Raw genomic sequence first — 26327 nt, 5'->3', positions numbered from 1 at the left:
GTATTGGTAGATCAGTGATTCATTTCTCTAGATTTTAAACCTTCAACATACAATCCAAGTATGAAAATAATGTGGTCAAATTGCTGATCAACAGTGATAGGAGTAAGACCAGACACACATCCAAAAGACGTTTGTCTATTTTATAGAGTCTGACAAAAAATATGGAGGAGCTTAGGGTAAAAAATTAAACAGAGTCAGCTGGTAACCTTTAGTCTGAATCAAAATTCCGGAACTGCTGCTGTTTATTGCTGCTTCCTTGACGCGGCTTCCTGCAAACACACACCGTCTCTCGGCGAACATGGCGGCAACTTGACAACGGCAGCGAGATGAAGACGGTGAGGGCTTGAAAAAGAAAAGAGGTTTGTTGCAGGCTGCAGGCCCATCCCGCCGACACAAATACAGACAGCTTCGCCATGTTGGAAGAGGATGTCCCTGCACGACCGAGGCCGGGGAAAACGTAAAACGCGTCGGTGAGTGTTTCTAAAAACGGAGTCGAGGCTACGCAGAGGAGCGGAGCGGCGCGGCGCGGCGCGGCGGCAGAGCTCAGGGCGGACGGGAGGACACAGGCTTCACCGGTCAGCCATGGAGGATGCGGCCCGTGGTCGCCAGCGTCTAATTTGCCACCCGGCCCACGCTCATTTTGATGGGAATTACCGCTGAAACGCAAAGGCAAGCCGGGACAACCCACCACTTGACAATTGAGGGGAGGAAAACGCGAAGCGGACCCCCACGTCAATGACTGTTGCGGCAGAGGAGCCCCCACGGTGGAGTCGGCCGGTTCCCAAAATATGACCAGGGGTGCTGGGACGTGTTGGCAGCAAGAAGATGACGACGGCTTCCAAATCTGGCTAGAGCCCCCCCGCGACAACCAAAAGCCATTCACCGACTCAGAGAGGGCGCAGAGATGGCGACTGTCCTTGGCATCCCTCTTGTTCTTAACCATCCTCCTCTCTGATCACCTGTGGTTCTGCGTCGAGGCCCGAACCCGGGTCAAGTTCGCACCCTCCCAACTCCTGTCACCCCAGACCCACTCAGCACACAGCAGCCTCAGAGGAAACCCAGCTATTTTTATAGGAAACTCTACTAAACATTTGTGGCGGCTTGAAACTTGCCACCAGGATAGTTTATCTAAAGACTGCTTTACTCTCGCGAATGCCGACGACTTGTGCGAGGGCCTTTCCGACAAAGAGGGGACGCGGGCTGTAAATATGAGCGATTTGTACCTTTCCTTTTGTAACTCCTACTCTCTGCTGGATTTGTTTTACGGGTCGACAAGTCCGGACAATTTGAACTGCAGCCTCGAATTGCTGACCGATGACACCAACAGATGCAGCGAGTGCGTCCAGGCGTACCAGCGCTACGACCAGCACGCCCAGGAGAAATACGAGGACTTTGAGCTCCTCACTCAGAAATATGAGCCGGGGGCTTATTCAGTGAGGACGTGCATGAAGCAGTGCAAGGTAGGATGCAAAAAAAAAAAAAAAAAGGGGGGGGAGGGGGGGCTGTGTTGGTGGTGGTGGGGTGTTTTGGAGGTGGGGGTGAAGTGGTGGCCATCTGTTGATTTGGGCCCGGATAGATGCCAGTTTTTGGTCCTCCTCCTCCTCCTGTCACCATGGAGACGGATGACAGATTCAAGGAGACTCCCGGCTCCAGGCCTCATGTTCATTCATCTCCTCATTGTGTTTAGGCCCCATGCTAATGTGCAGATGGAGGCCCTGCTTGTGTCTTTTTTTTCTTCTTCTTCTTTTACCTCACCTGCTATTCTTTGACATTGAAGACCGCCTCGCGCTCCTCTGGTCAACAGATATAGGGCTCTTACAATTGCCTTAAGCTTTTACAACCTTGCTTTTACAGCGTGAGCAGGAAGAAGGCTGCTACCATATGCAAACAACTCAGGAAGCCTGTGTGTGCTGTCGCAGTCCGCCAGGTGTTCATCATGGCCGCCCACTTAATATCGAGAGCATTTCATTAAAGTCAAGAGGTGGTTTCCCTGCCTAATGTGGCGGAAGGCTCTTTTTGTGTTTGCTTATTGACAGGCCCTCGCGTATAGGCCTCGTTTCGGCTATAGGCCCTGTGTCACTGTTTACCCGCTTTCAGCTGGAGACGGTGGGTCAGAGTGAGCTGTTATGTGTTCCCGGGAAACGCGGACCTGCTGCTTTTGAAGCGGAGGCAGAAAAAAAAGAAAAAAGAAAGAAAGGAAAAAAAAAAAATCAGCACCGCGGACAGCTCCACAGCAGCGCTGCTGTGGAGCTGTCCGCGGTGCTGAATGGCGCTCCACACGGATCCATTCACAGAAGCCCTGGCCAATCCCAGATGGCCTCCATTCAACCAGTGGCTGAAACACGCGCAAAAGCCTCAACAACGCGAATCTAACGAGGCCACCTGCCTGCGTTTGAAAACCAAATTCATTTAGATATTTTCATTTATACAGAGCCTAGTTTGCAAACTAGCGTACATTTTTACCTGATAAAAAATGGGCAGTGAATCCCTATTTTGTATTTCTGTCATTTACTGTCTTTTATTCTCTCCTCGCTGTTGCTCCTCTTAAGCTTAGCAAAGGTGGCTCTTTTTTTAATTTTTATTTTTTATTTTTAGAAAAGCCAATAACAGGTTGTGGACGTATAGTTTGTGCTCCTCCTACTCACACAGTGTTTACACTGACGTGCCTTTGTTTCATTCATCTCATGCTCCTGCATGATATAAGCCTTCACAGTTTTATGGATAATGTCTATAAAGGAGGTTTGAAGACATGCTTCTCTGTCAATATGACAGACAAGTAACTGTAGCTATTAGGATGTTTGGAACTGTCTGACATGATCTTTCGATTTAATTTCATAATCAGCGACATTTTTGGTAATCCTTTTCTATTTCTTGTTTCGTTTCTTTTGAACAAACACTTGTTCATCTTAATGTGATAATATCCAGACTCTCTTTCTCCACATACTTGATACACCTAACGTGTGAGTCAAGCTTTAACTGAGCAACCTGCAAGACTTTCTTCAAGGTGGTTTCGGTTGGTGGATTGTGTAAACACAAGCGTTCATACAGGAAATGAAAGGTGATGGCAGTGAACATTGAATCAAAGAACTAGCCTTCCCAGAATCCAGCCAAGGCTTCCAGTTTCCGCCAGTGAAGAACATTGCTTTCACATAGACTAAAGAAGCCTCGGCGCTGCTCTTAACAGAAGCCCTGCACATTCCTGTTTTACCCGCTGCCAGTCTCCAGCTGACATTCACCCGCTGTCAGGGTTAACCTCTTGGCTCTTAAAGAGAAAACAGTAATTTAGTCAAGCTGCTAATTCCTTTCACAATGACCCTTCTCTTTCCCTTTCTTGATTATAGGTTTGCTGCAGTCTTGTATATGTTGTTTTCAAGGGGTGCAGAAAGAGCAGTGTGACTCAAGGGATAATGTTACACTCTTGTTGAGTTAATAGATACCTGCCTTGGAGAAACTTGGAAGTGCCCATTTCAAGCCAGCAGAGATGGATGTGTATGTGTAAATATGGCACGGCTATATTGTTCAGTGTGGTAGCAAGAGTGAAAACATTAACCAAATAGATGTTTCAACATTCAGGTGTAACACGTTTTTTGTTTTTTTTTCTACAGCCAAAAGGAAGATATGTGACATTTCAATCTGAGTCATTTGACATTGAAAGTAGTGTTTGTTGTGCAGGAGTGGCTCTTGCCGTCCGCAGGTGGTGCTTTGATTCTCGTAACCTGAGGTCAAACATCACACGGCGAACGCGGCCGCTGTGCTGTTCCTCACGATGGGATTCTCCGTCACCCGACGCGACCAATACCCTCCTTTCATCTCAGCAGTGGGGGGCGGGCTTGAAACATTTAAACCTGCGTTGAGGCACTTAGGCGGACTTGAAAGCAGTAGTCAGTGTGAACCAAAAAACTCACCGATAGTTTCACAGGAAACAAAGACGTCATAAGCAACCGCCCGCTTTGAGGACTTATAGCCTCTGTACATGGGGCGCGACCTAACCGCGAGGCCATCAGTTCCCCCCACAAACATCTTGTCAGTGCAACATATGAAAGCATGAATTTAAAGGCAGGGTTGTTAATTTCTGAAAACTAGAATGATTTGGAAAGTAGCATTCCCTCAGTGCTCCTTCTGCACCCACCCGCTCCCCTCTGTGCTCCCTCAAAAGCCACGCCCCTCACTTACATGCACAAGCACCATTGGCCCAGAAGAAAACGCGCAGGGAGACAGGGAGGTGGTTCATAAAACTTGAACGGAGTGCAGGCATTGGTCGAAGTTTTTACAGGCTGACAACAGCTATAGGTGACTGATTTTTTTGGTCCTTTTTCAGAGCACATGAGTTAATCATTTATGTCAGGACCTAAAGATGATTTCAACCAAAATCTGATGACCAACCCTGCCTTTAAGCGTCATCAAAGGTGGGAAAAAAATCACTTTGACCCCAAGTGATGTTTTCACTCCTCTCATTAAGTGGGCGTGGCCTAACTGGTCAGTTTGATTACTTATTCTCCCCAGCACCACTCAGGATTTACCAACACCTGAATCAGAATCTGATGCCATTTGTAGTGTTGATTTCTGATAAATGACACATAACAATGAAATCCAGTAGGTCACCTGCTCTCAAGCCCACAGATGTTACATTAGTGTTATTTGTCTTAGGAGTTATAGAGTGAAAGCAAGATGGTGACTCAATTGGAAAGTAACTGCACATGTGTGTGCGTCACCGCTTGACACTGTGGAGGGGATCATACATTATTATTCTAATTATTATTTGACTGGTGAATAAATGTACTCGAGATTGATCCTGCCTTTATTAGAGCATTCATTTTACACATCTCCAACATTACTGTACATGATGACCTCAAGGGCTCTTCGTTGTTTGATCTTTCACAGCGGAAAACAACCGAGTTCCCAGCTGACATTACCGCAGCTTGAGACAAGAACATCGATAATTTCTCAAAACAAAACACTGAACCTCGACCAGAATCATAAATCAGGAGCAGAGGTTTCAACAACATCACTCCTTCTTAGTAACGTCACTAATTTGCCAATTTTAAAACTGAAACGTTCAACACTTAAAAACCGAAAACTGAGCCACTCTATCTGCTTGGACTCGTCTTTGACCCTCTATGACCTCTACTTCAAGAGTGACAACTGCCGACCCAGCGTCTTCCTTTCTGCCTCATCCACCAGTGCTGTGATGCAAAATCATTTCAAAACACAATCACTGATAAGTCTGCGCACAAATCTGTCTCCTCCCCCCACCCTCCAGGTCCAATTGAAAGTCTAATCTTAGCCGGTTGTGTTGTGTGCGAGTGGAAAAGAGGACAGCGTCCACAGTGTGCTCCCTCTCTAGATCCTTGTCGACCGCACACATCTGCATTGATCTGAGCTCTTTTTGAGCCAGAGGGACGGATGGCAGCAATACCAAGAGGTTGATCCCTATTGATTTGCACCGAGCCCTCCGCGTTTAATCGTCCTTCATTTGATAGTGGGCAGCTCCTCTGAACCGAAATAGGCCAGCGGCTGAGCTCAGTGAGGATATCATGTTTCAGTCGGGAACCTGTTTGATTGTGGCATCAGACCGGGGGAATATGCCTGTTTGTGTTTTCAGATTCAATTTAGAAAAAGACGAGTGTTGAAGTTGCGTTCGCTTCATCCGTTATCTTCGTTTCCTACAATAATGACGGTTATGCAATCCTGCAGTAAATGATGTGTAACCACGAGGATCAGCTGTCAGATGGGGGGGCCTGAAACAGAATCCTAACACAGATGGAGCCTGGTGAAGAAATGCATTTTAGGGTTTGGAAGAAGCTTGAGGTGCTCGCTTGGAACAACAAATCTGTCTTTTAAACAAATCCCACCATAATGTTCACAATGTGCAACAAGCTCTCAAACCCGGTATGTACCGTAAATTCCGGACTATAAGCCGCTACTTTTTTCTCACACTTCGAGCACTGCGGCTTCTACTCCGGTGCGGCTAATGCATGGATTTTTTATGGGGGACAATGAGCTTCTGCCGCAAAAACATTTGACTTCGTCACGTCGGATCTTAATATCAGTCATTTTGCGCTTCATGCACGCACCCTCATGATGGAAAACACACGGAGAAATACATATGATGCAGCTTTCAAGTTAAAGGCGATCGACCTGGCTGTCAAAGAAGCTAACAGAGCTGCTGCACGTTAAGATGACACTGACAGCGACAACAGAGACTGAGGAAGTGAGTAATGAAGTCATTCTGAGGCAGTGAATGGATGGACTTTTTCTTGTGAAATATATTACGGTCATCTTTTTCATCAGCCGTGTTACAGACACCGTCGGCTAGGCTTCGTATTGTAACGGTTCATGTTGTAAAGTCAGTAGTTGATAATGTGTTCATAATTCCGATTATGTGGAGAGTCAGTGAATGCACCAGCGAGAACGTGTTGAGTGGCTGTATGAGAGAACGCTGGGGGAGAGAGTTGGATTGTTACGGCAAGTTATGTGTTGCTCTCTGCTGTAAACGGCGTGGTCACGGCCGACAGTGATCGGGTTATTAAAAATTATTATTTGAACGCTCTCGTCGTCCTTTAACGTCCGTACGGACGCTATAGTATTTGCGGATGTTACCGGTAGCCTACGTCTGTGTAAATAGCTCTTGTTATAGCGTGGACACCTGCGGCTTATAATCAAGTGCGGCTTATATATGTACAAATACATTTATTTACTTATTTTTAGCCGGTGCGGCTTATATCCAGGTGCGCTCAATAGTACGGAATTTACGGTAGTCTGTGATTTGTAGATAACAGTATGGCAGAACTGGAAACGTCAAAACAACTAAGAGGGCGGTTTCTACACTTCACCTGTTTGATTCATTTCAAACAAACTCAACTCTCTCTGCCAAGTTTGCACGGTCCATTTGTGCTGGTGTGGACCAAACCACCGTACCGTACCGTTTGTCTCCATCCGCTTTGTGTTTGCTTGTTTTAAGATCCAACCTCGATTGGACCTAGCTGCAGGAAGCGTTGTGTTTTTTTTGTTTTTAATTCAGACATCTACCATAGTCTGTTCATCATCGCTGAACATGTGTTAAAGACCACAGGCCGATTGTACCTGATGGATCTTTGTGAACAATTTCGCTGAATCAGCAGGTCACTGTTCAGGAGGAATAATGCGTGCCTCTCCTGAGCTGTCTTGATAAGCCCTCTGCATTGTTTTTTTTTTTTTTTAGAGCTGCAGTCGCCCCTCATTTTCAGACTGTGTCCTTTGCCTACACTTATAAATGCAAACAGTATACAGATGACCAGAAGCAACGTCAGTCTGTGTTGCTGTGTGTCCATTTTGTAACTGAAAAGCGGCTTTAGAGCAGCGACAGCCAGGCAGGGCTCAGCAGTTGTTTTGCGTCTCTTTTGAGAGTTTGCGTTTTGCTTTTGAATGTTGAGCGTTTTTTTTTCTTCTAAATGTTTGTCATTTCATCAGTTGCAGAGCATGTGACCCCTACCGGCCACCGTACTTATACTTTATGCAACACAAATGCTTATTGCTGAAAACTGAACTTCAAAGACGGTGAGGTGGACGATGTTGTCACGATCAGCACGTGTGGATGCTAATGCTAACTACTGTTGGCGAATCAGAATTAAACTCGAAGCAACCCAGAGTTCACAGCGTGGTTTTCTACAATATTCAACGTCCTGGACAGTCGCCCAGTAAGTTTTTAAATGTATTGACAAAGAGATGAGTCGCAGCCCAATGGCCAGTGTCTTATAACCCTGAGAGCTTGTTAGCAGTCTGAACACTCTCCTTGTGTCTGCTGTTCCTGAAGAAAGTTATTATTTCAACAGTTTTTGTTGAAAGTTGCAGCAACCTTACTCATTATGTTGGGTGTGCTTCAAGCATAATGAAAATCTGTTTTACAGTTTAATTGCAAACTGTGGTTAGAGTTATGAATTCAATGGATTCCTTGTATCATGACAAACACAATAATAATCGTTTTAGTCATCGTGAATAAAAGTTTTAGCTCGTTCTTTCGATTTTAAGGCCTTCGATTTTGTCATTTTGGTTCCCTTTCAGCGCTCTAACCTTAACCCGCGTGATTCTCAGCGTCAGGATTTATTATTATTATTATTTTTTAAGCTAATGCTTAAAAGAAAACACCAAATTACACACAAGCAAAGTTAAAAACAAGCAAGAGAGCACATTGGAGCATGTAGCAAATCAATTCTAAAGTCACTCCTGCCACATGTGTAAGTTATTAGAATGTAGAGATCTGAGATCCTGTCATGACATTATGGGCCAATGATGACAAACAGATCCATACTTTGTGTATCAGTGTCGGTGGTTTGTATTATTTGTATTCCAGTGACAACAAGACACTGACACACGGACTCTCTCATCCACAAACCCTTCCGTTTTTATCTCATCTGCATGAATATCCTCTGATCAAGCTTTTTAAATTGCTGCCTTTGTCAGCCTTTTATCCATTATTCATATTACCCCAAACACAGCGTGTGTGTGCTTTTGTGCATTAATGAACGACAGATTGTTGCAGAGCGTTGCATTGTTCGCTCGTCCAGGTTTGCACGAGTGGCGCAAACGGAGGTGAGCGCGCGCGGCACTTCCGCCATTGTGTCTCCCTGCGGCAGTTGTGAATGCTGACCTTGGAGAGGGTTTTGTCTCTCCAAGAAGCCTGGCCCACTCCATGGCAGCCCTTTTATGAATGGGCAGTTCCGTGGGCCGCATGCTAATGAGGCGGAGAGGCGATAGAGAGAAGAAGGCTAGCTTGCTGCAGTGCACAGCAGCGCTTCCGTATGGTTTGTAACAGTGAACTGCTGCACTTTGAGCACACCAGATCGGAGGATAACACACAGCTCGAGGAGGGAGGCTATAGCTGCAGGGAGCAAAGGGGGTTACCCAGTTAAAAGGCCTCATTTAACCTCTGGTGCATTTCCATCACAGGTGCCATGTGCAGAAATTACTCTAACATGATGTAATGTTGTCTGTAATTCGATTAAGAAAATAGTTCTTCTTTTGTTTCCTATACACCATCCGGTCATAATGGCTTTGTAGTTTTTGTCATATTCTAATGAGCAACCACATAGCTGGTATGTCAAACTAAGATTGAGATGTTGGAAAACAAATCTGCCAAACAGCCAGATATTAGCATAGCATTGGCTTAAAGCAGCTTCAAACCTGAGAAAAGTCTTAAGCATGTCTTTCATTTCTTCGTCTTATTCTAACTACTCCCGAACATTTCTACAACATTTAAGGGAGACTGCCCCGGACAGTGGGAAACTTTCCCTGATTGGACAGGAGAGTAGAGGTTTGAAGAAGACGAGATGTGAAAGGAATGACGCAGATGAGGCAACAGAGTCTGGAACACAGTGCTGGAATGATCATGTTGGCCTTGATGCTACTTTCAGTTTGACACTTGAGCATACTGCAGCAACACAATGCAGCAGAGATCGCAGCGGTCGGGTGCTGTTCTATGTTTACACGCTCGACTCCCAAACGGCTCTTAATTTATGTTGTTTTGCAGCCTCATTTTTTTCGCCGAACTTTGCAAAAATGAAAGGTTTGTGTGTTGAAAACCCTCTTGCGTTCAGCGACACATCACTAATATGAGGCATGAGACATCTGTGGGATGTAGGTAGTTAAAGAAGTATTGACTACAGGAGACAGATAAATAAATGCTATTTAGGCCTCAGTAGCCGAGTTGGGCCACCCCACTCAAAAAAATTCTAGACACGCCCTTGTTTAACCATGTGACATTGTTGGGGTTATTGTACACTGCTTTTAACAAAGTAATCTTTTTACACACTACTAATGACAAATAAAGTGAACAGTTTGTGCTGTTTAGAGTGTCTGTTGCCGACACACATGCGCGCACGCACACCGACGCACGCATGCACACGTGTTGAAATGACATTCTTAAAAATCCTCCTCCCTGGAGATAAATTGCATTTAGTTGCCAAGCTGTTTTCATGTTTTGCAATCATGGAACAATCAGAATTTAATTAGAGGAAAAACATCAATTACTTTGGCTTTACAATTGTGAGAAAATGAAGTTGTTGCAAGCAGGATGTTTTTTTTTTTTTTTCTTCCTGTGAAACACCTAAGGGTCAGACTAATACCTTCATTCATTTACGGGCTTGACATCAATTAGTCTAACAGTCCTATTGTCTGCATAGGTGTTTGAATGGATTATCTTTACAGGGGCAGCCTGAATGCATATCCCAGTTGTGTGCTTTATTGAGTTGAAGTATTTAACCAATGCAGAAAAAGCAGGAGCAGGGTGAAGGTTTTGTAGTCTCGTTTATGGGGGTACTCGCGGTATTGTCCAAAGCAAAACTGATGACCTAGTACCTCAAATATCCTTTGTGCATCCTCCAGATGCTCACATGTAAATTCCACCACAATTTGGCACAAATGTGATTATCTGACTCCTCCTTTAGCCCACACTAAGGTACCCCTCTCTCTCCCTAAGTGCCCTCTTCTTTTTTTCAAACCAGGTCTGCATGTATACAGTGGACTGTAGGTAAAAGGTTATGTTTGAGTCCCCGTTAAGCTCTGTGCGGCCCATTAGGATGATTGAGGATGATGTTAGTCCTCGTAAATGAATTTCAGTCACTGGACATGTGTTTTTTTTTTTTTTTTTTTGAAAGCACAGTATAAAGATTTTCCTCCCAGTGCTGTCGTGAAGAATAAAGGTGCTCGACACTTTGAGTGCCGTCAAATTGCTCACTTGGACACATCCATCTTACGCAATGAGTTGAAATGCAGTGCCAGTCGACCTCGCTGGCAACATGACGTTTTTAAGATTGTCTAAACGTTTCTAGCCTCCTGAAACTGAACCACCTCTGGATGCTATCAAATCAAATTAACCTATTTCCAACCATAAGCTGCGTAACATTGTGAAATTGAAAGAAATGGGGCGCCAACGGCCTCGTGCTGAAGTCGCGCCCCATGTACAGAGGCTACAGTTCTTTAAGCAGGCGAGCATGGGTTTGGATCTGATCTGTTTTTCCTTCCATGCATGTAATTCCTTGAACTCTCCTTCAATAGGTCCTGATCTATCCACCGCTGCCTCTACTGTAAATAAAGACATAAAGAGAACAACTTTTTTTGTGTTGTGAAAGCAGTCATGCAGAGGCTGACGGCGGACTACCAAGAGCCTGATCATGCTCAGGATCTCTTCCTCTTAAACGGGTGTTTTCCCCGGCCACTGATGCTAAGTGCTTGTAGCTCATGTGTTGCTTGTATTGCTGATGATTGTTGGGTCACAGTAATAGTAAACTGACTTGACCTTTCATATTTACATGCTGCCTCTCCTTCACACAAGTATTCTTGATCCACATCGGTGGACCCGATGGAGAAGAAACGTGGAAATAAGAACAGCAGCTGTAGTCTCGGAGTTCTGGTCAATAAACTTAAGAAAGTGGGGAAATTCATCAGCACACTTCACTTCACCTCTTCCCTTCCCTCAGTCAAAGCAACATATTGATTTGACCCACACCATCATTCTTTAGCTCAGCTTGTAGTTCACGTACAGTTTTTATGCTGGCTGTCTAGTTTTCAATTTAAAGTTAGAATGTTTAAACAGGCAACCTGAAAAAACAAACAGTGTTATAAAAGGCAAGTCTTCAGGAAAAACAGCATACACATTATTATTCTAGAGATGTAATAACACCGCATGAAACGAAGAAGAGAAAATGCCAGAAATGGTGGAAGCAAGTTAATAATTTTGGATTTAAAAAATGGTCTTGTTTTAAAGCCGAGTTGTAAAAGCAGGAGATGCAACAGAATCTGGATGCGAAGAGAAAAAAGTGTAAAAATCCTGTTTTAGGATGTGTCAGATGCCTTTTTTTCTCATATCAGAAGAGGAAGAACTCAACTTTATGAAGCATGAAAGTGTCAGACGATTGTTTTCTGTGTTGTAGTCACGACATACCAGCGTGCTCCGAGACCGAGACAAAGACTACGATATTTAGGGATCGAGACCAAGTCAAGACCAGGACCATACATATCAATGAAAAATCATCATCTTGCCTGCGTGTTACTCGGACCATAACAACGGGAAGGTTGCAGGGGATGAAAATCAAAGTAATGAATTTAAGTTATTTGCTTTTTAATAAAGAGAAGTTTTCCTTTGGATGACAGTAAAAACGTGGGAAGATATTCTTTCATAGGTGGTCTTGATTCAAAACCCGGAGTCCACCCAGTCTGAGAGCGATACGAGACAGATAAAAAATGTTAAAGACGAGGCCGAGGCCTCTAAAAAGTGGTCTTGATGAAGTGGTCCTCCATAACAGTTCCTTTTTAATGTCTTTAATTGTTTGTTATATTATTTCCAAAAGACAATTTTCAAAAAATCCCGAAGAGTCTGCAAAGGATCAAAAACACTGTCATTAAATGCCAAATTTTACAAGACAGTTCAATATAAACGTTGACTTGGGCTTTAAGATTTCTATGCTCAGCAGCAATTGGCCTGAGAGAGCGGCTCAGTTTAGCAGAAGTGACAGAGGATGTTGAGCAATTGTCAGAGCCACCTGGTCCACCCACAGTCCTGATGCTGCTCCTGCCTGACCTCTCCTCCAAATCCTCACATCTGATCTGCCAAGTGGCCACCTGAGTGGAGAGCTGCTCTGCTGCGCTCTGAGGAGCTGCGCCTCTGTCACTCCGAGGGCCCGTCTTCTCTTCAGTGTTCAAGTTTGAACAGTACATGTTAGCCATATATAATGTATCATGTTTGCTCTTTGACACTCACAAACGGCCCTAATATGCCGCTGGGATATCAGAAAAGTTGCCTCACAATGACTCGAGGATTTCAAGGCTGTGATGTTGATTTGAGAGATGGGGTGGGGGGGGGGGATGTATCATCGCAGGGCTGTGGGCGGAAAAAGAGGCCTCTTGGCTGTTTAACTTCAATTTTGTCCTTGTATATTAATCACACATTCCTGGAAAGCTTTAGTTATCAGATATCTGTTTTTAATTTACCAGCGCTCTAAATAGCATCAGCTTTTGTTATTGGTTTATGTTTGACATACTGCTTTTCGAGCTATTCGAAGTTCGTTTAGCCTGACTAATGGTGCAGTTGCTAACAGAGTAACTTGTGCTTTCATCCCTTGGTAGAAAAGGTTTTGATAACATTATTTTGACGACAGTGTGATATAGCTTGTCTCTGAAATAGCTCTCAGAAAAGGGGGGAGGCCCTGTTAGCAAGCAGCTAACTCTTGAAGCAACAAGTTGTAAAGCAAATAAAGTCAGGCGAGGCGTCGTGATTGGACATATTCTCCTCCTTTTTCCACCTTTTCAAACAGTCTCCTTGCGTCTCAGTGAAACATCTGTGCTGTGCTTTGGTCAAAATGTAACACGAATCAAAAACCAGAGAAGGTTATGGAATAGAAACCAGCTCTTTCAGAACGCTCCGTTTTGTCGTGTGTGTCTCTTTAAATGCAATGAGCCCCATCCCCTCCACCCCATCCCACTGTGATGTCACAAGAAGAGCAAATTTGAAACGGAGCATTTTTCTCTCTGTTGTAAGACTTTTGCAGACCACAAACAAAGGACAAAATATGTCCCCTTTAAGAAGTCCAACAGTTACTTTATAGCGCACGCTGTATTTTCGAATATTTCAACTGCACAGTTTTAACTATGTTACACAATTTATTTCAATATAAAGTAGATATTTGTTTTTGTTCTGTTCAGCTTGCTAATCTAAAATTGTACACGTATATGAACCAACCAAATGTGAGCATGAAATACCAACCAAATGTGAGCATGAAAGTATAGTCAATGTGAGTTTGTTGCCATGCAGTGTTAGCATTGAGCTGAATGCACAGTACCTTGTTCTTGTTTCCCGTGTGACTGTTGATGGTGGTGTCACTCTTTCTTAGGGAGTGACTTAGGTGGCTGTTCACAGTGGCAGTGTTACATAAGGACTCTCCCCAGCTATCTGCCCTCCATCACTCACACAGTGACCTCTCACATTAGCCCTCTGTGTCAGGCTAATAAATCTATATGCTAAGTGCTCTTCTCCCTTCGGCTGGTCATTCCTCACTATTCTCTCACTGCCATTACAGCCAGCACTTGGCTGATAATGTTTGTCATTTACCTTTTAATTGGGATCATGCATGACGTCATTACGTCCACGCGTTTGCCCCTGCTTCCCCGCTTAACCTACAGGTCTTCTAACATATAATTTGAGTTTGGGAATGTGCAAAGCTACAGTTGCTAGAATATATCAGAGGTAACGGTTTACTTACATGAATGGTGATATTGTGCAAAAGTGACATGGAAAATTTCAGTTTTAACATGCCAAATGTAATTTGTGGCAACTTCATGAAACCAGGAATTTATTTTTGATGGCTTTAATCCTCAGGCCGGTGAAGCCTCTTACATAAGCCCCGTTTCCACCAAACAGTTCAGTTTGATTCAGCACAGCTTGGTATTGTTGGGTACCAACCGTGCCCTTATTTGGTAAGCGTAGTGTAAGCCAGATGGAGGAGCAGTCCAACACAGTTTAGCCAGCTATTTATGAAGTTAATCATTAAAGAAGAACAGGGACACAGTAAAAAAGCCCTGGCAGTCCTGGCAGCCCTGCAGCATTCTGCCCCCCTGTAAATCATCCAGAGAGCTGGCCAATCAGAAGAAAGTGGGCACGTTGGGAGGGAGGACTTTGAGACAGCAGCCTCAAATGAACCATGTCAGGCAGAGGGTGAAATGACGTTTTTTCCTGACGCGAGTATTAGATCATTTAGGATAGATTTCACAGACTGACAACATAACGTAACACATGAAAATCAGAAAAACATGGAGTCTTTGTAATGGTCATGGGGCTTTGGATGATTCTTATTTATTGTCACTTTTTTGCCTTTTTCTAACTTTGAATCGCTTCATGCTAAACTGACATTAGAGCTAGAGTGGCATTTAGATCATCATATATCGAAGCCTTGGGCCACAGATGACGGTATTTCATAAATGTGAGTATTTGGTGAGTAATGCAAAAGAGTCAGTTTCTGTAAATGGTCTCCTTAAACTGTATTTTTTACACGAAGGAATAACTAGTAACAGGGACAGCACAGTCAAGCTAAGTTCAGTTTGTTTTGGTGGCTGTGTAAAAGTCCAGACTCAGCATCTATCCAGCTTTTCTTTTTTTTTTTTTTTATCATGGAGCGACATCTCAGAGGGGGGTGGTTCAGTCAATATGTCCTGAGCTCAGGTCGGGCCTCCTGCAGTCTGCAGCCTCTGCATCAATAGAGAAAGCAGAGCCACCCTGACCTATACAGCAACCTGCCAGAGCTTTGAGCCGAAAATGAATTCTTTAAACCTCTGAAAACGAGAGCTGCAGAGCTGGAACTGAGCCAAGCAGGATCCTGCGACCAATGAAGAACTTAATCTACAAAGCATGAAACCAAAACCCTCCAAAAAAAAAACAACATGAAATTTATCTTGAAATTGTTTTGTTTTTTTCTAGAGCAGATTGAAAGCTGATTCCTAGAGCTACCTGTTTTGTAACCAACTCAATTCTGCGCCTGCATGCTAAACCCGGCTGAAAACAAATCCGGCCATACACATTCATGACCATGTTTTCTCAGAACTGATCTACAAAACATGCTTCAGGGAAATGGATGCCATCTTTGTCTCCATGTCCTGATAGGTGGATTCACATGGTCAGCCAGACCTTGATACCCTGGCGCCCCACAATGCCGTGTGCTCATTCAACAGGGCATTTCCAGTGAAAAGGTTCAGGGTTTCTGGAAGCCTAAGTCGATACTATTGATGGATCGCTAACATGTCAGGATACCAATGTGCAACTTCATGCCGTGTGGGTAAAAACAAACCTCTCTTCGAATACAGATGTGACACATTCATTTGAGACAACAAACATTTCACACACGTAGAAGTTGTTTGATGTCGGTTTTCCGAGTTCGTATGATTTTGTGGTTGACAAAAGAAGCAGGTGGGCCAGATTGATTTGACTTCTTTCTTCTGTGTGTGTGCAACTGAAGTCACAAGAGCAGCCACTGTGACCGCAAAAAAAAAAAAGCGGTGACATGATGTAACAGCAGCGTGCTTACTGGAAGACAATCAGTCGAATCAATGCGATCGATCGATCACTAATCAGTTCCTCTATTCGCTGTCTTCACCTCTAGTCCTTTTGGTTTCTTTCTGAGAAGTTGACACGCCTTCAATGGCCGAAATAGATTTTTGATGTTTCTGTTGGACTGTTGAGTCGCACTCGTTGAATACAGATGATGCACAGGTGCTTCCTTCATGTGGAGAGCGTGAAACTATCAATTTGTCCACACTTTTCTGCATCTTTTCGAAAGACACTGATTGAAAATGTTGTAGAATGAAAATACTAATTTAGACACTTATTTTGATGCAAGTCAAGTTTAATAACAGAGCCAAAACTCACGAGTGTATCCCAAAGGAAATTATGCTGATTACACACGGCATCATTTCCTGTGAATCCCCAGTGTGTGAAGAACCCCGCCACAAACAATGACAACAACTACATGGAAGGTTAATTACAGAATGTAAATACAGGAAGGGTTTTGCATAAACAATGCAGGGCCTGGATTGTTTTTTTTTTAAAAAGGGGGGGGGGATTGAAGCATTTGGATTTTTATTTTTTTAGACAACGACGCAAAACCAAAACTAATAATCAATTAACTAAAAAAAAAAAAAAAAAAAAAAAACATGGCATAGATTGGTACATTTTCCTGGAGATTGAAGATTTTTGCAACTTTTGCAGCGCTTACTCAAATGCGCTTAGTGTAGCTTTGTTTACTGATCCTTTTTTGTGTGTTGTGGCATGTCAGTAAGCCTGTTTGTTTCCGAGATGTCATTCCTCTTAGTAGGTATGAAAGCTTTGGCGCTTTTGAGATCCCCCTCCTGTTTCGAACCCTCAGGCCATCGCTTTCCAGCGTGTCAGACAGAAAAGAAACTGACACCTGACACTATTTTTAAGCTCGGTTAAAGGTGTGTCGCCGCAGCTCCCTGTTTTCTTGAGAGAGTACTCCCTGCTAAGAGATGACAGAGAACGCACAAACAAGGGTTGCACTGAAATTGCAAACCCATCTAATTTGATGAGAATGTTCTGCCTGTGAGTGTCATTTTCCAGACGTGCGCACACTCAGCGCCTGGATCCCTTACATCACCAGGGAATGGGATGTAATAAGTACGGACATCAATGCAGGAAGACAGACACCAGTACGTGTCCCTGTCCTGCTGGATTACGCGAGGATTGCGTCATTGACCTGAGGCCTCCGCAGTGAGATTTAAGTTGAGAGTGCATCAAAGTCCCGTCAACATTTTGTAAGGATTGACAGTATTTCTCCTTAATCGTGTGTGTAGTTACATCTCTTTTTGTTGGACCCCCTATGACAAAAACGGGCCACCCCATCTGGATTTCACCTGAGAAATCTCAGCTGTCATTTGCAGCAGCCTGGTTTAATATGCCTCAGAGCAATGAAATACCCCAAAGAAAGAAACACATCTGGAAATAGCCTGAGTAGTGTAAGAGTGGCTTCCTCTTCTACCCCCAGCTACGATTTGTGTTCGTGGTAATGATCTGTGTCATTCAGCTTCTACTCGGGATCTCATTCTGCTGCTGACTCACACACTTTTTATAGTGGTCTCGGTCTCTGTGTGTGTGTGTGTGTGTGTGTGTGTGTGTGTGTGTGTGTGTGTGTGTGTGTGTGTGTGTGTGTGTGTGTGTGTGTGTGTGTGTGTGTGTGTGTGTGTGTGTGTGTGTGTGTGCGCGCACTCCTGAGTTAACACCTTTCGGCTCAGATGAAAAAGTGTTGCTACTTAACTTTTTCTGACATACCTTGGAGTTTAAACCAACAGGAGTACTCCAAATATCCCTGAACAATAATTGGTTATTTCTCTCTAAGAGACAGGATTTGTTGTAAATCTACCTTTTTGCAACAGGATGCCTGTTGTTTAATCTGTTTTTTTTTAATATGTGGCCATTATTTTGCGAACTGTATTGTTGTTGAACATACACAGGAAGAAGGCATTTTCTAGTTTGACTGTTTGTAGGAGTTTAAGTATTCTAAATTGTAACTCTGATTATGCATCTTCTTTTTGAATCCTTAAAGAATTAACCTAAAAAGGTTAAGATATTGCCTCTTTATTTTGTTATTTATACTAAGGCCTGACAGAATAATTGGCCAGCCAATAAACTTGACAGATATTAGCACATCCGGTGACTATCGGTAGCCTATTGGCTCATTCGATCACATGTCCCGATATAATGACACCGTCGCATGTTGCATCATTGGCACTGACTTACATAATGCAGTTAAATCTTGTGTATTTACTGGATCTTTTTTTGTAGCTTGAAAAACATAACCGGTTTCTTCTCTTTGTTTATTGTCGAGGTAGTGAAGCGTGCGTGTCAGACTGCAAACACTTTCCCAGTGTCTCTGCTTTAAAGAAGAACCCAAATTGACGAAGCAGCTGTTTTAACTGGTGGGAATTATTCAGTGACAGATGACGTCCTATTTAAAACAACATTAGGAAAGTTGTGGTTAAAGTTAGATATTGTTTGATTTGATTCTGCAGATGCTGTATGGGAGTAAATTCAGCGTGCCGTGTCCTCAGGGTGCTGTGTTTGTGCTGCTGTATACTTCTTTGCAGCTCAGTGATTCCTCTTGTCTGCAGGCGAGCTCTCCCACAGTCCTCTCTGTGTCAGACGACAGGCATGTGAATGGGAACAGTGAGGGGAAAGCCCTGCGCCTGGGCGAGGCAGAATGGGGGAAGAGCCTTCTTAACATGTCAGTTTTATTTACAGCAGCTGTCAGCCGGAGCTGCTGGCTACTTGTAGAATGACCAAAAATGACCCCGTTTTACAAGAGACAAGTCTCTGCGGGGTGCGTTCTGAGCTTTTCCGTGCGTCCACACGAAGCCAATAAGCAGTGCACATTCTCTGTCGTATTAAACGAGGGTCATCTGATTACATCAGAAACATGAGACTAAGAATTGTGAGGAAGAATGGACCTGAAATTAAAGCAATATTAATTAATCGACCATTTGTTCTTCTTATGATCCAGAATCACAGCAAAAGTTATCTCATGACATAATGGTAATCAGGTATGGATGGGTTGCCATTGTTCTCAACCCAGTAGGCGGTTTGTGTCAAACAATGAGTGTCATTCTGCTTCTGCAGAATTTCACTCTGCCGGGTGAAAACAAAGTTTTCCCTTTAAGAGTGTGTTTGATTTAGTTGGGTTTCTTCTTGCGTGCTATTGCCAAGAGTACAGCGCAGGCCAACTCTACATATAAATCTTCCTGTTGGTGTGATTTTACTGCGACATAAATTGATTGACCGGTCGTTATCTTTTGTGTTTGTTGTTATGTGGGCTTTATAGGAACCAGTGGCTGCAGTGTGTTCCCATAAACAAAAAGTAAGTAATAATAATCTAAATTTTAGTTTCGATTTCGAGGTATAAAAACAGTTCATGCGTCCATCTGCTTACTTGCAGGTTAGAATCTGCAGCAAGGTCTGAGGTTTTTTTGTTTCTTGGGGGGGGGAGTCAAGGTTTCTGAACAAAATATTAAAATTGAAATCTATAAAGCGCAAACCAGGAGTGAAATCCCCTTTTTAAAGTTCTGAACAGTGTGTTCTGACTGCGTTGGCCCCAGAGCACGAGGACTGCATGCTACAGAGAAAGAGAAAGAGCAGTCCATCACTTGCTCTACAGACTGAGTCTTATATAATAGTAATCATCACTGTGGTGAAATTCCGATGCCAGCACTGCTGACACTTATCTGCCAAAGCGTCAGCGTTTGAATCTTAATTTTTCAAACGTTATTTTTAGGCTTCAAAAGATGTGCATGTAAGCACTGGCAGAAAATGTCTTGTTGGCGTGTTTTACATCAGCTCCGTTTCAATGTAAATGTCTAAAAGCTTATATTTGAATTTGATCTTTGATTTTTTTTTTGTCTGAAGTGTAACCCTTAAAGTGCTGCCTGCTTTACGAGCTCCTCTCTGGGCCTCTGTGCATTGTTTGAAGCAGACCTATAACTGCGTGGCGACGTCGGCTTTTTGAGTGCCAGGTCCCCATTCACACTGATCACACATTAGACTGATCAAATCAGACTGCAGACCTGCTTCCTGACTAACTCGATTTGCTCTCGTATGCTTCCTTTTTCACGCTGATCACACGCACGCCACACAAACACACACACACACACACACACACACACACACACACACACACACACACTTAAACGTGTGCACACACACACAAAAAAAAAACCAACAGAGAGCGGGGCAGTACCCATTGAGCTCTAATGAAAAGCAGAAAAAGCTGTTTCCTTGGCAACTGCCTGCATATAGTGCATCTTCAGGAGGACCCAGATTTCCTGTCTGACTGCGATCGTATTGTTTTGGTTCTCCTTTGATAGCCGCAGCATGCCTAGACAGATTATCTCACCGCTGGCAGGCATTTATGCTAAATCATCGCAGCCATTTACGCAAACTGGAAGCCACCATGCTGAAAATCCCAAATCAGGATGACAGAATACTTTTAACTAGAAAATGTAATCAATGAGCTGGGCGATTTCATCTTGGCCTTCAGCCAGTTTCTTGTCTGCACATCCAGCTGTAGAGCCCCGCAGAACAGTGCTGCACTAAAAGCAGAGGACCGTGCAGGGAATAGACGCGAGGAAGCGGTTCATCCACATGACCCTCGAGCAAACAGGAGCACAATGTAACTGAACATGTCTGTTCGAAGACAGAAGCAGCCTTCACCCTGTGGACTAACCTGGACTGAAATGGAGACGGACCTCCCGTCAAAGCAGCAAAACCACAGAGTGTTGACCTTTTTTTTTTCTCCCCGTTTTGAAGGATGATGGTATTTCTTAGGAGGCCAGATATGAGGATTTAACCCTTGCACTGTCTGTAAACTCCACACACAAACAGTACCAACATGATGTCACACATGCCTTATTTGATTTCACACAGCATTCAGATCCACGCTGTCCTCGTCATTATCATCCTCATCACCATAATCAGATTATTATAATTATTATAATTGCTTGTGCATGGTTTGTTATCTTTGTATGTTTAAGCAGGAAACACATCAGCACCCCCCCCCCACCCCCTCTCTCCGTCTGATTTCCCAGCAGTTGAAAATGCTGCCGACTTTCGAAGAGGCGGCAGGAGTCTACCTGTTTTATCTCTGTGGCATTCCCCGGTGTAATTTAACCAAACAGGCAAGACACTTTAAAACCACAATGACACGTCTGAGTCAAAGCGACTCCTCCGTGGTTAAACAACACAAGGGATAATTAGCTGGATGTGCAGAGTGTTCTCCTCTTCCTCCCTGGGATCTATGTTTCCAAAGTTCCTGCAGCGCGCTCTTAAATCACATGCTCAGATTGAGCAGAAACTGAAGTATGTTATTTCAGAGAATGAATGTAATGACAAAGTCTCCTTTTTTTCTTTTCTTTAAAGCTCCTGTGTGTTGCATTTAAAAAAAATAAAATAAATCTCACCCTTTTGTTGTATATATAGCGAAACACACATGATTTTGACAGCAGGAGGGGTTCTGAACTCATTTGTTAGCGGCCTCAGTGGACTGCGTGGGGATCTTTGCTGTCATTTCTACCATCCTTCTGATGTTAATCTCAGTTTCGAAAAAAAGAACATGAAACAGCATGAATGCAGATTTGGGTTCGCTGAAGCTTCCTTTAGTTTTGCTAAGCTTTGTAAGCGTGAGGCTTCTGTCGCCTTATGCACTCACGTCTGTGCATCACCTCCAGCCTTTTACGTTTGACCTGGAAAGGCGACAGAAACTTCAAGAAGACATAGGGATTGTCTGCCCCTTGATTATGAAACTATACCAAAGCTAATCATGAGACTCCAGCGCTTTAGAGTTTAGGGAGCAGTATTGTAGAGATTGGCTGATAAAGAAGTACATTTTCTTCTTTTTTTTTGGATCTGGACAGTCATCTTTTCGTATTTTTTTGACATTCAACGACTTCAGCCGGACCTCTGGGAAATAGGGATTGGTCTGTCTGACAATATTCCAACCAGCACATGAATGAATAGAGAGAGTCATCACAAACTGTAGCCCTTGTTTGCTGTTTAAATGCTTTTGACCTTTCCCCTTTCATCAGAAAAATCTAAATCCATGTCCTTTAATTCAGCCGATCATTCGACTGTATTTGGCGTGAGTGTCGTCCTGTACGCTCTGAAGTCGGACTGAGCCAGTCTCCCTGTGGCTCTTCCAGCAGACCAGCCTTGGCTCGTCTTCATTTGTCTCATTTTCTCTTCTTCTCCTGTTTCCTCCTCCTCAGACGGCCTACAAGCCCTGGCTGTGCGCTCAGTATTTCCCCACCACCCCGCATTCCTGTGAGAAGAGGGTACCGTGCCACCAGTACTGCCTGGAGGTCCAGCAGAGCTGTCCATTCATCCTGCCCGATAACGACGACCTGATTCACGGCGGCAGCCCAAGCTTTATCTGCACAGGTAAACGCCTCACTGTCAAATCAAGCAGCCTGTTTACATCAGCAGCTGATAAGCGTGGACTTTAAGCACCGGCTTCTGTGGCTCTTCAGCCCCCCAATTCAATTTACATGAGTGAAAAAGAGCATTTTATAAAAGGATGCTCAGTGTTAATTCATGCTGTCTCCATGTTTACTGGATGGCGTTCCTGCAGGAAAACGGAGAGATGTTTCTCAAGGCTTTCTGATGACACCTAGTGGCGTAGTGTGAGCATAACCGAGTTAAGACAAGGACGTTTACACAATGCCTTGACGAATTGAATTTGGCCTTTCTCTCAATATTTACAGCAGTTTCTACAGTAGTACTCACAAAGGACTCTGCCTCAGACGAGCAGACGCCGGGTGGATGCAGACTGACAACAAACAACCAATAAGAGCCGAGCAACACAGCAGAAAGGCGCCGCACTAACAGCAGTGCCTTTGTTGGTCAACAACATTTAAGGAGCCAATGAGCTGAGGGAAGGGAAGTCAGAAAAGACTTTTTTTTTTTTTTGTGATTAATGATAGTTTTAAAAAAGGTTGTGGTAAATGTGTATTAGGTTTTAAAGGTGTGCTTAATGTGAATCTTCAGCAGAGAAAAAGTACTTTGTGTTTTTTGTTCTCCTAATTTTCAAGAGGTAGGCAGCTCTGAGAACAACTGCATTTATGAAGAACTTTGAAACTGTAAATGATTATTGTGCATTTTCATATCTGCGAGGTGTTTGAACTCTGAAGGATATTTTCTTAAGCCAGCGTCTGGGCTTCCCTCGCCATTTGGATAAGTGCTTTGCCTCACTTCGGGGTCGTTTTGGATCACAGTCGTGGCCGTTGTACTTTTTTTTTTTTTTTTTTAACTCACCGCTCTCTTTGTTCTTCCACGACTCCCTTGCTCTACTCTTGCCTGATGAGAACTCTTCCCTTGAAGAAGCAGGGTCGGATTTTCCCTTCACAACCTTCGCAGTCTAGCGTCCACTGTGCAGATGAGTGCAAGGCAGCTCCTTTTGCACCCGTCCAAGTTTCAATTTCCAGAGTCATCATATGACGCAGCCGTGCGTCACCTTCTGCGTGGTCTTGGACTTGAATTTGAGTTCAGCTCGGGGGTCACTGTGTCTGGTCCTCCGCGTCGTGATTAGAGCTCCGAACCATGGTCAAGTGGTCTTGATCCCTGTACAGCTGAAGCTGAAGGATTCTCTAAATGCGCATGAGATCACCTTTCACTGTACAAGCAAAGTGTTGCAATCAAATTAGACTGCTGTTCTGAATAGATGCAGTTTCAAACACAGCTGGAGCAGACTGAATCCCAAATGCTTTTTTTTTTTTAAATGTCTCAATCGTCGTCTCTGTTGCTGACAACTTTTTATGATTTTTTTTGAAAACCAATCTCAGTAATGTTTGAAACCATCACGCTCCACTTTTTTTTCTTCTTTTTTTTTTAACGTATTTTGCTTTCCCTTGGATTTCACAGTGCACGTTAGGACTGGATCTTTGAATGTTTTTTTTTTTTTTTTTTTCCGAATAAAGCTGAACGTCCTTTACCTGAAGGACCTCTGACGTGAGACGTGACAGGCGCTGACATATTGCTCTTTTGGGGCCAGAGTCTGTGCGGCAGAGATCAGCCTGAAAGCTGTATTGACGTCACACGCTTTCCACTAACCATAACGTTGAACTTTGGCACAGTCCACACACAGAACAGATTCTTAAAGCAGACACTCACGATTACGGATAGTTCAGCCACTCTCGTGTTTAGTGCTTGTTATATTCCCGTTCACCGTTTATTCATTTCACATTGGAAGTTTATGCACCCAGAGAAACATTTATTTTATGTATATTTTTATTTGAGCACATCTGTTAACGTGACGATCTATAATGTAGCCTGTCAGATTGAGACGTTGCCGTGTCCAGTTGGTCAAGTCGGTCGCCCTCTCAACCGGGAGATCAGGGGGTTCGATCCCCAGCTCCTGCAGCCACATACCGGATGTGAAACAGAGCCTTTTTTTTCCCCCTGTGTTGTAAGACTTAAGCAGAAACAAATAACTGGATAAATTCATTTCACATGTTGTGGGTTGATAGACACTCAGGTTACCGAAATAAATGTTCACAGACACTGGATTTCTCACAATATGTCCCCTTTAACAACCATCATAATAATTATTAACTGGTTGTAAATATGACGGCTGATAATGTACATGTTTTGACTTTTATCAGTTTATCTCAAAGGTCCACATTGGCCTCCTACTAATACATTGGTCAGGCTCTTAATAATAGATTTGTATTCCGGGAAAAAGACTGAATATTTTCCCTTTGTCGTCCTTTTTTCAGGGCTCTTGGGAGAATATCTATCAGACAGTGAAGCGGAGTGCTGCGACGTCCGATGGGACTCCAAAATGGACAACCCTTCAGGCGAGACACTAAAAAGGACTGCATCTTCCTGCCAGCCCGAGGGGGCCTCAGTCACCTCAGCTGCCACCTCGAGACTGTGCAGCGGGCGACTGAAGATCTGCCTGCTGGCCCTTGTCCTCCTACACACTGTCATCATCATTTCAGCCTCCCATAATTCCACGTTGGTGGGCGTGGCTGCCATTTTCTCACCCGAGGAGAGCGCTTCGAATGAGGAGTGAACCTTGGGGATGAATTTGGTGCTTGTAAAGAGCGATGTCGTCCAGAGGATTATGGCTTTTACAATGGCATGGCTGCCAGGGACACATCTGGCGAGACATGCAGAATATGCCTCTACAATCTTACGCAGATGAACCAACAACCACAGGAAGTGGGAAGGTTTTAATTGGAGCTAAAGGCGCTGGGATTGGACATCAACCAAACGGAGATGTTTGAAAACCACCCCCCTAAAGAACTGACCTCTTGCCACTTGAAACCTGCTCATTGTTTCTATTCCATCCAAATGTTTTTTCAGCGTATTGTCCCTCCTCTTCTTCCTCTTACTCCCGCCTTTCCTTCCTTCCTTTCCTTCCCCTTCCTAACGTTTTCAAAGTGTGTATGGATGGCAGAGGGGAAACATATGGACATTGATGAAGTGTACACTCTCGCTCATCATTACCTTTAGATTTTTGCTGCATTTATTTCAGGTGCCAGAATGTTTTGACATATCAACTGTGTTCCACTTCCTGCTCTTCATAGCCTTTGAAGGCGTCTTCTTACAACCTTGTATGTGTTGCTTGAGGGCCTGCCAGGACCATCTGATCCATCATCATTCATATGGGTCTTGTTTCTCTGAAAACAAAATGTATGTTCTTCAATATTCTGATGTACTGCTTGTATTCTCTCCCACTAGAACTTATTTTCAACCCCTTTTTTGGCGGTACACGCCTACACATTTTAGGACCTTAAGTGCTCTGACACCGGCTCACTTTCTCTTCCAACTTGTTGGGCCATTGAGCAAGTTGGGAGTGACGAAGTGGCTGACGTAGTGAAGGTTCAGCGAACGATTACGAGGGGTCACAGGAGCTGATGGGCTCCTAAACAGGAAGTGGTGTTCTCTAGGTTCTGAAGTGTTCAGTTTACCTCATACGGTAGTGTCGGTGTCGCAGATAGGCTGCCCGGTGCCTCGTCTGAACGCCGCAGTATTTAGAGACGTTGTACATGAGACTGCAGGGACAACCCGGGGATACTAGAGAACAGCTGCATGATGCCAAAACACCAAGGACCTCATTTATCAACCATGTGTAGACTTGTTTCTACGCACAGAATTGGATTTGAACAGGCTTGAGAATCTCAGAAAATGAAGACCCCATGCAAACCAACTCTTATGATGAACGATGTTAGCATACTGTAAGAGCTAAATGAAACTTCCAGGGGGCCGTGAGTTAGTTCTGAGACGGATTAGGGCAAAATTGTAGAAA

At 43.8% G+C, this 26327-nt stretch overlaps 1 protein-coding gene across 1 annotated transcript; it reads left to right on the top strand.

Annotated features, from left to right (window-relative positions):
- Positions 1–259: 259 nt before the first annotated feature.
- Positions 260–26327, top strand: LOC306818519 (NALCN channel auxiliary factor 1-like). The gene is made up of 3 exons (XM_079336146.1): positions 260–1460; positions 22285–22456; positions 24790–26327. The coding sequence occupies exons 1-3, from the start codon at positions 789–791 to the stop codon at positions 25086–25088; spliced, it is 1143 nt and encodes a 380-aa protein (XP_079192272.1). The 5' UTR covers positions 260–788; the 3' UTR covers positions 25089–26327.

The sequence above is a fragment of the Symphodus melops genome (assembly GCF_947650265.1).
Source record: "Symphodus melops genome assembly, chromosome: 23".
Lineage (NCBI taxonomy): Eukaryota > Metazoa > Chordata > Actinopteri > Labriformes > Labridae > Symphodus > Symphodus melops.
This window is presented reverse-complemented; position numbering and strand designations above follow the sequence as displayed.

Bases quoted from the DNA above. Each gene is read 5' to 3' on its own strand.
- LOC306818519 (XM_079336146.1), top strand. From the start codon at position 789: ATGACCAGGGGTGCTGGGACGTGTTGGCAGCAAGAAGATGACGACGGC. The intron at 1,461-22,284 runs GTAGGATGCAAA...CCTCCTCCTCAG, and splicing joins CGTGCATGAAGCAGTGCAAG to ACGGCCTACAAGCCCTGGCT. The intron at 22,457-24,789 runs GTAAACGCCTCA...TCCTTTTTTCAG, and splicing joins CCCAAGCTTTATCTGCACAG to GGCTCTTGGGAGAATATCTA.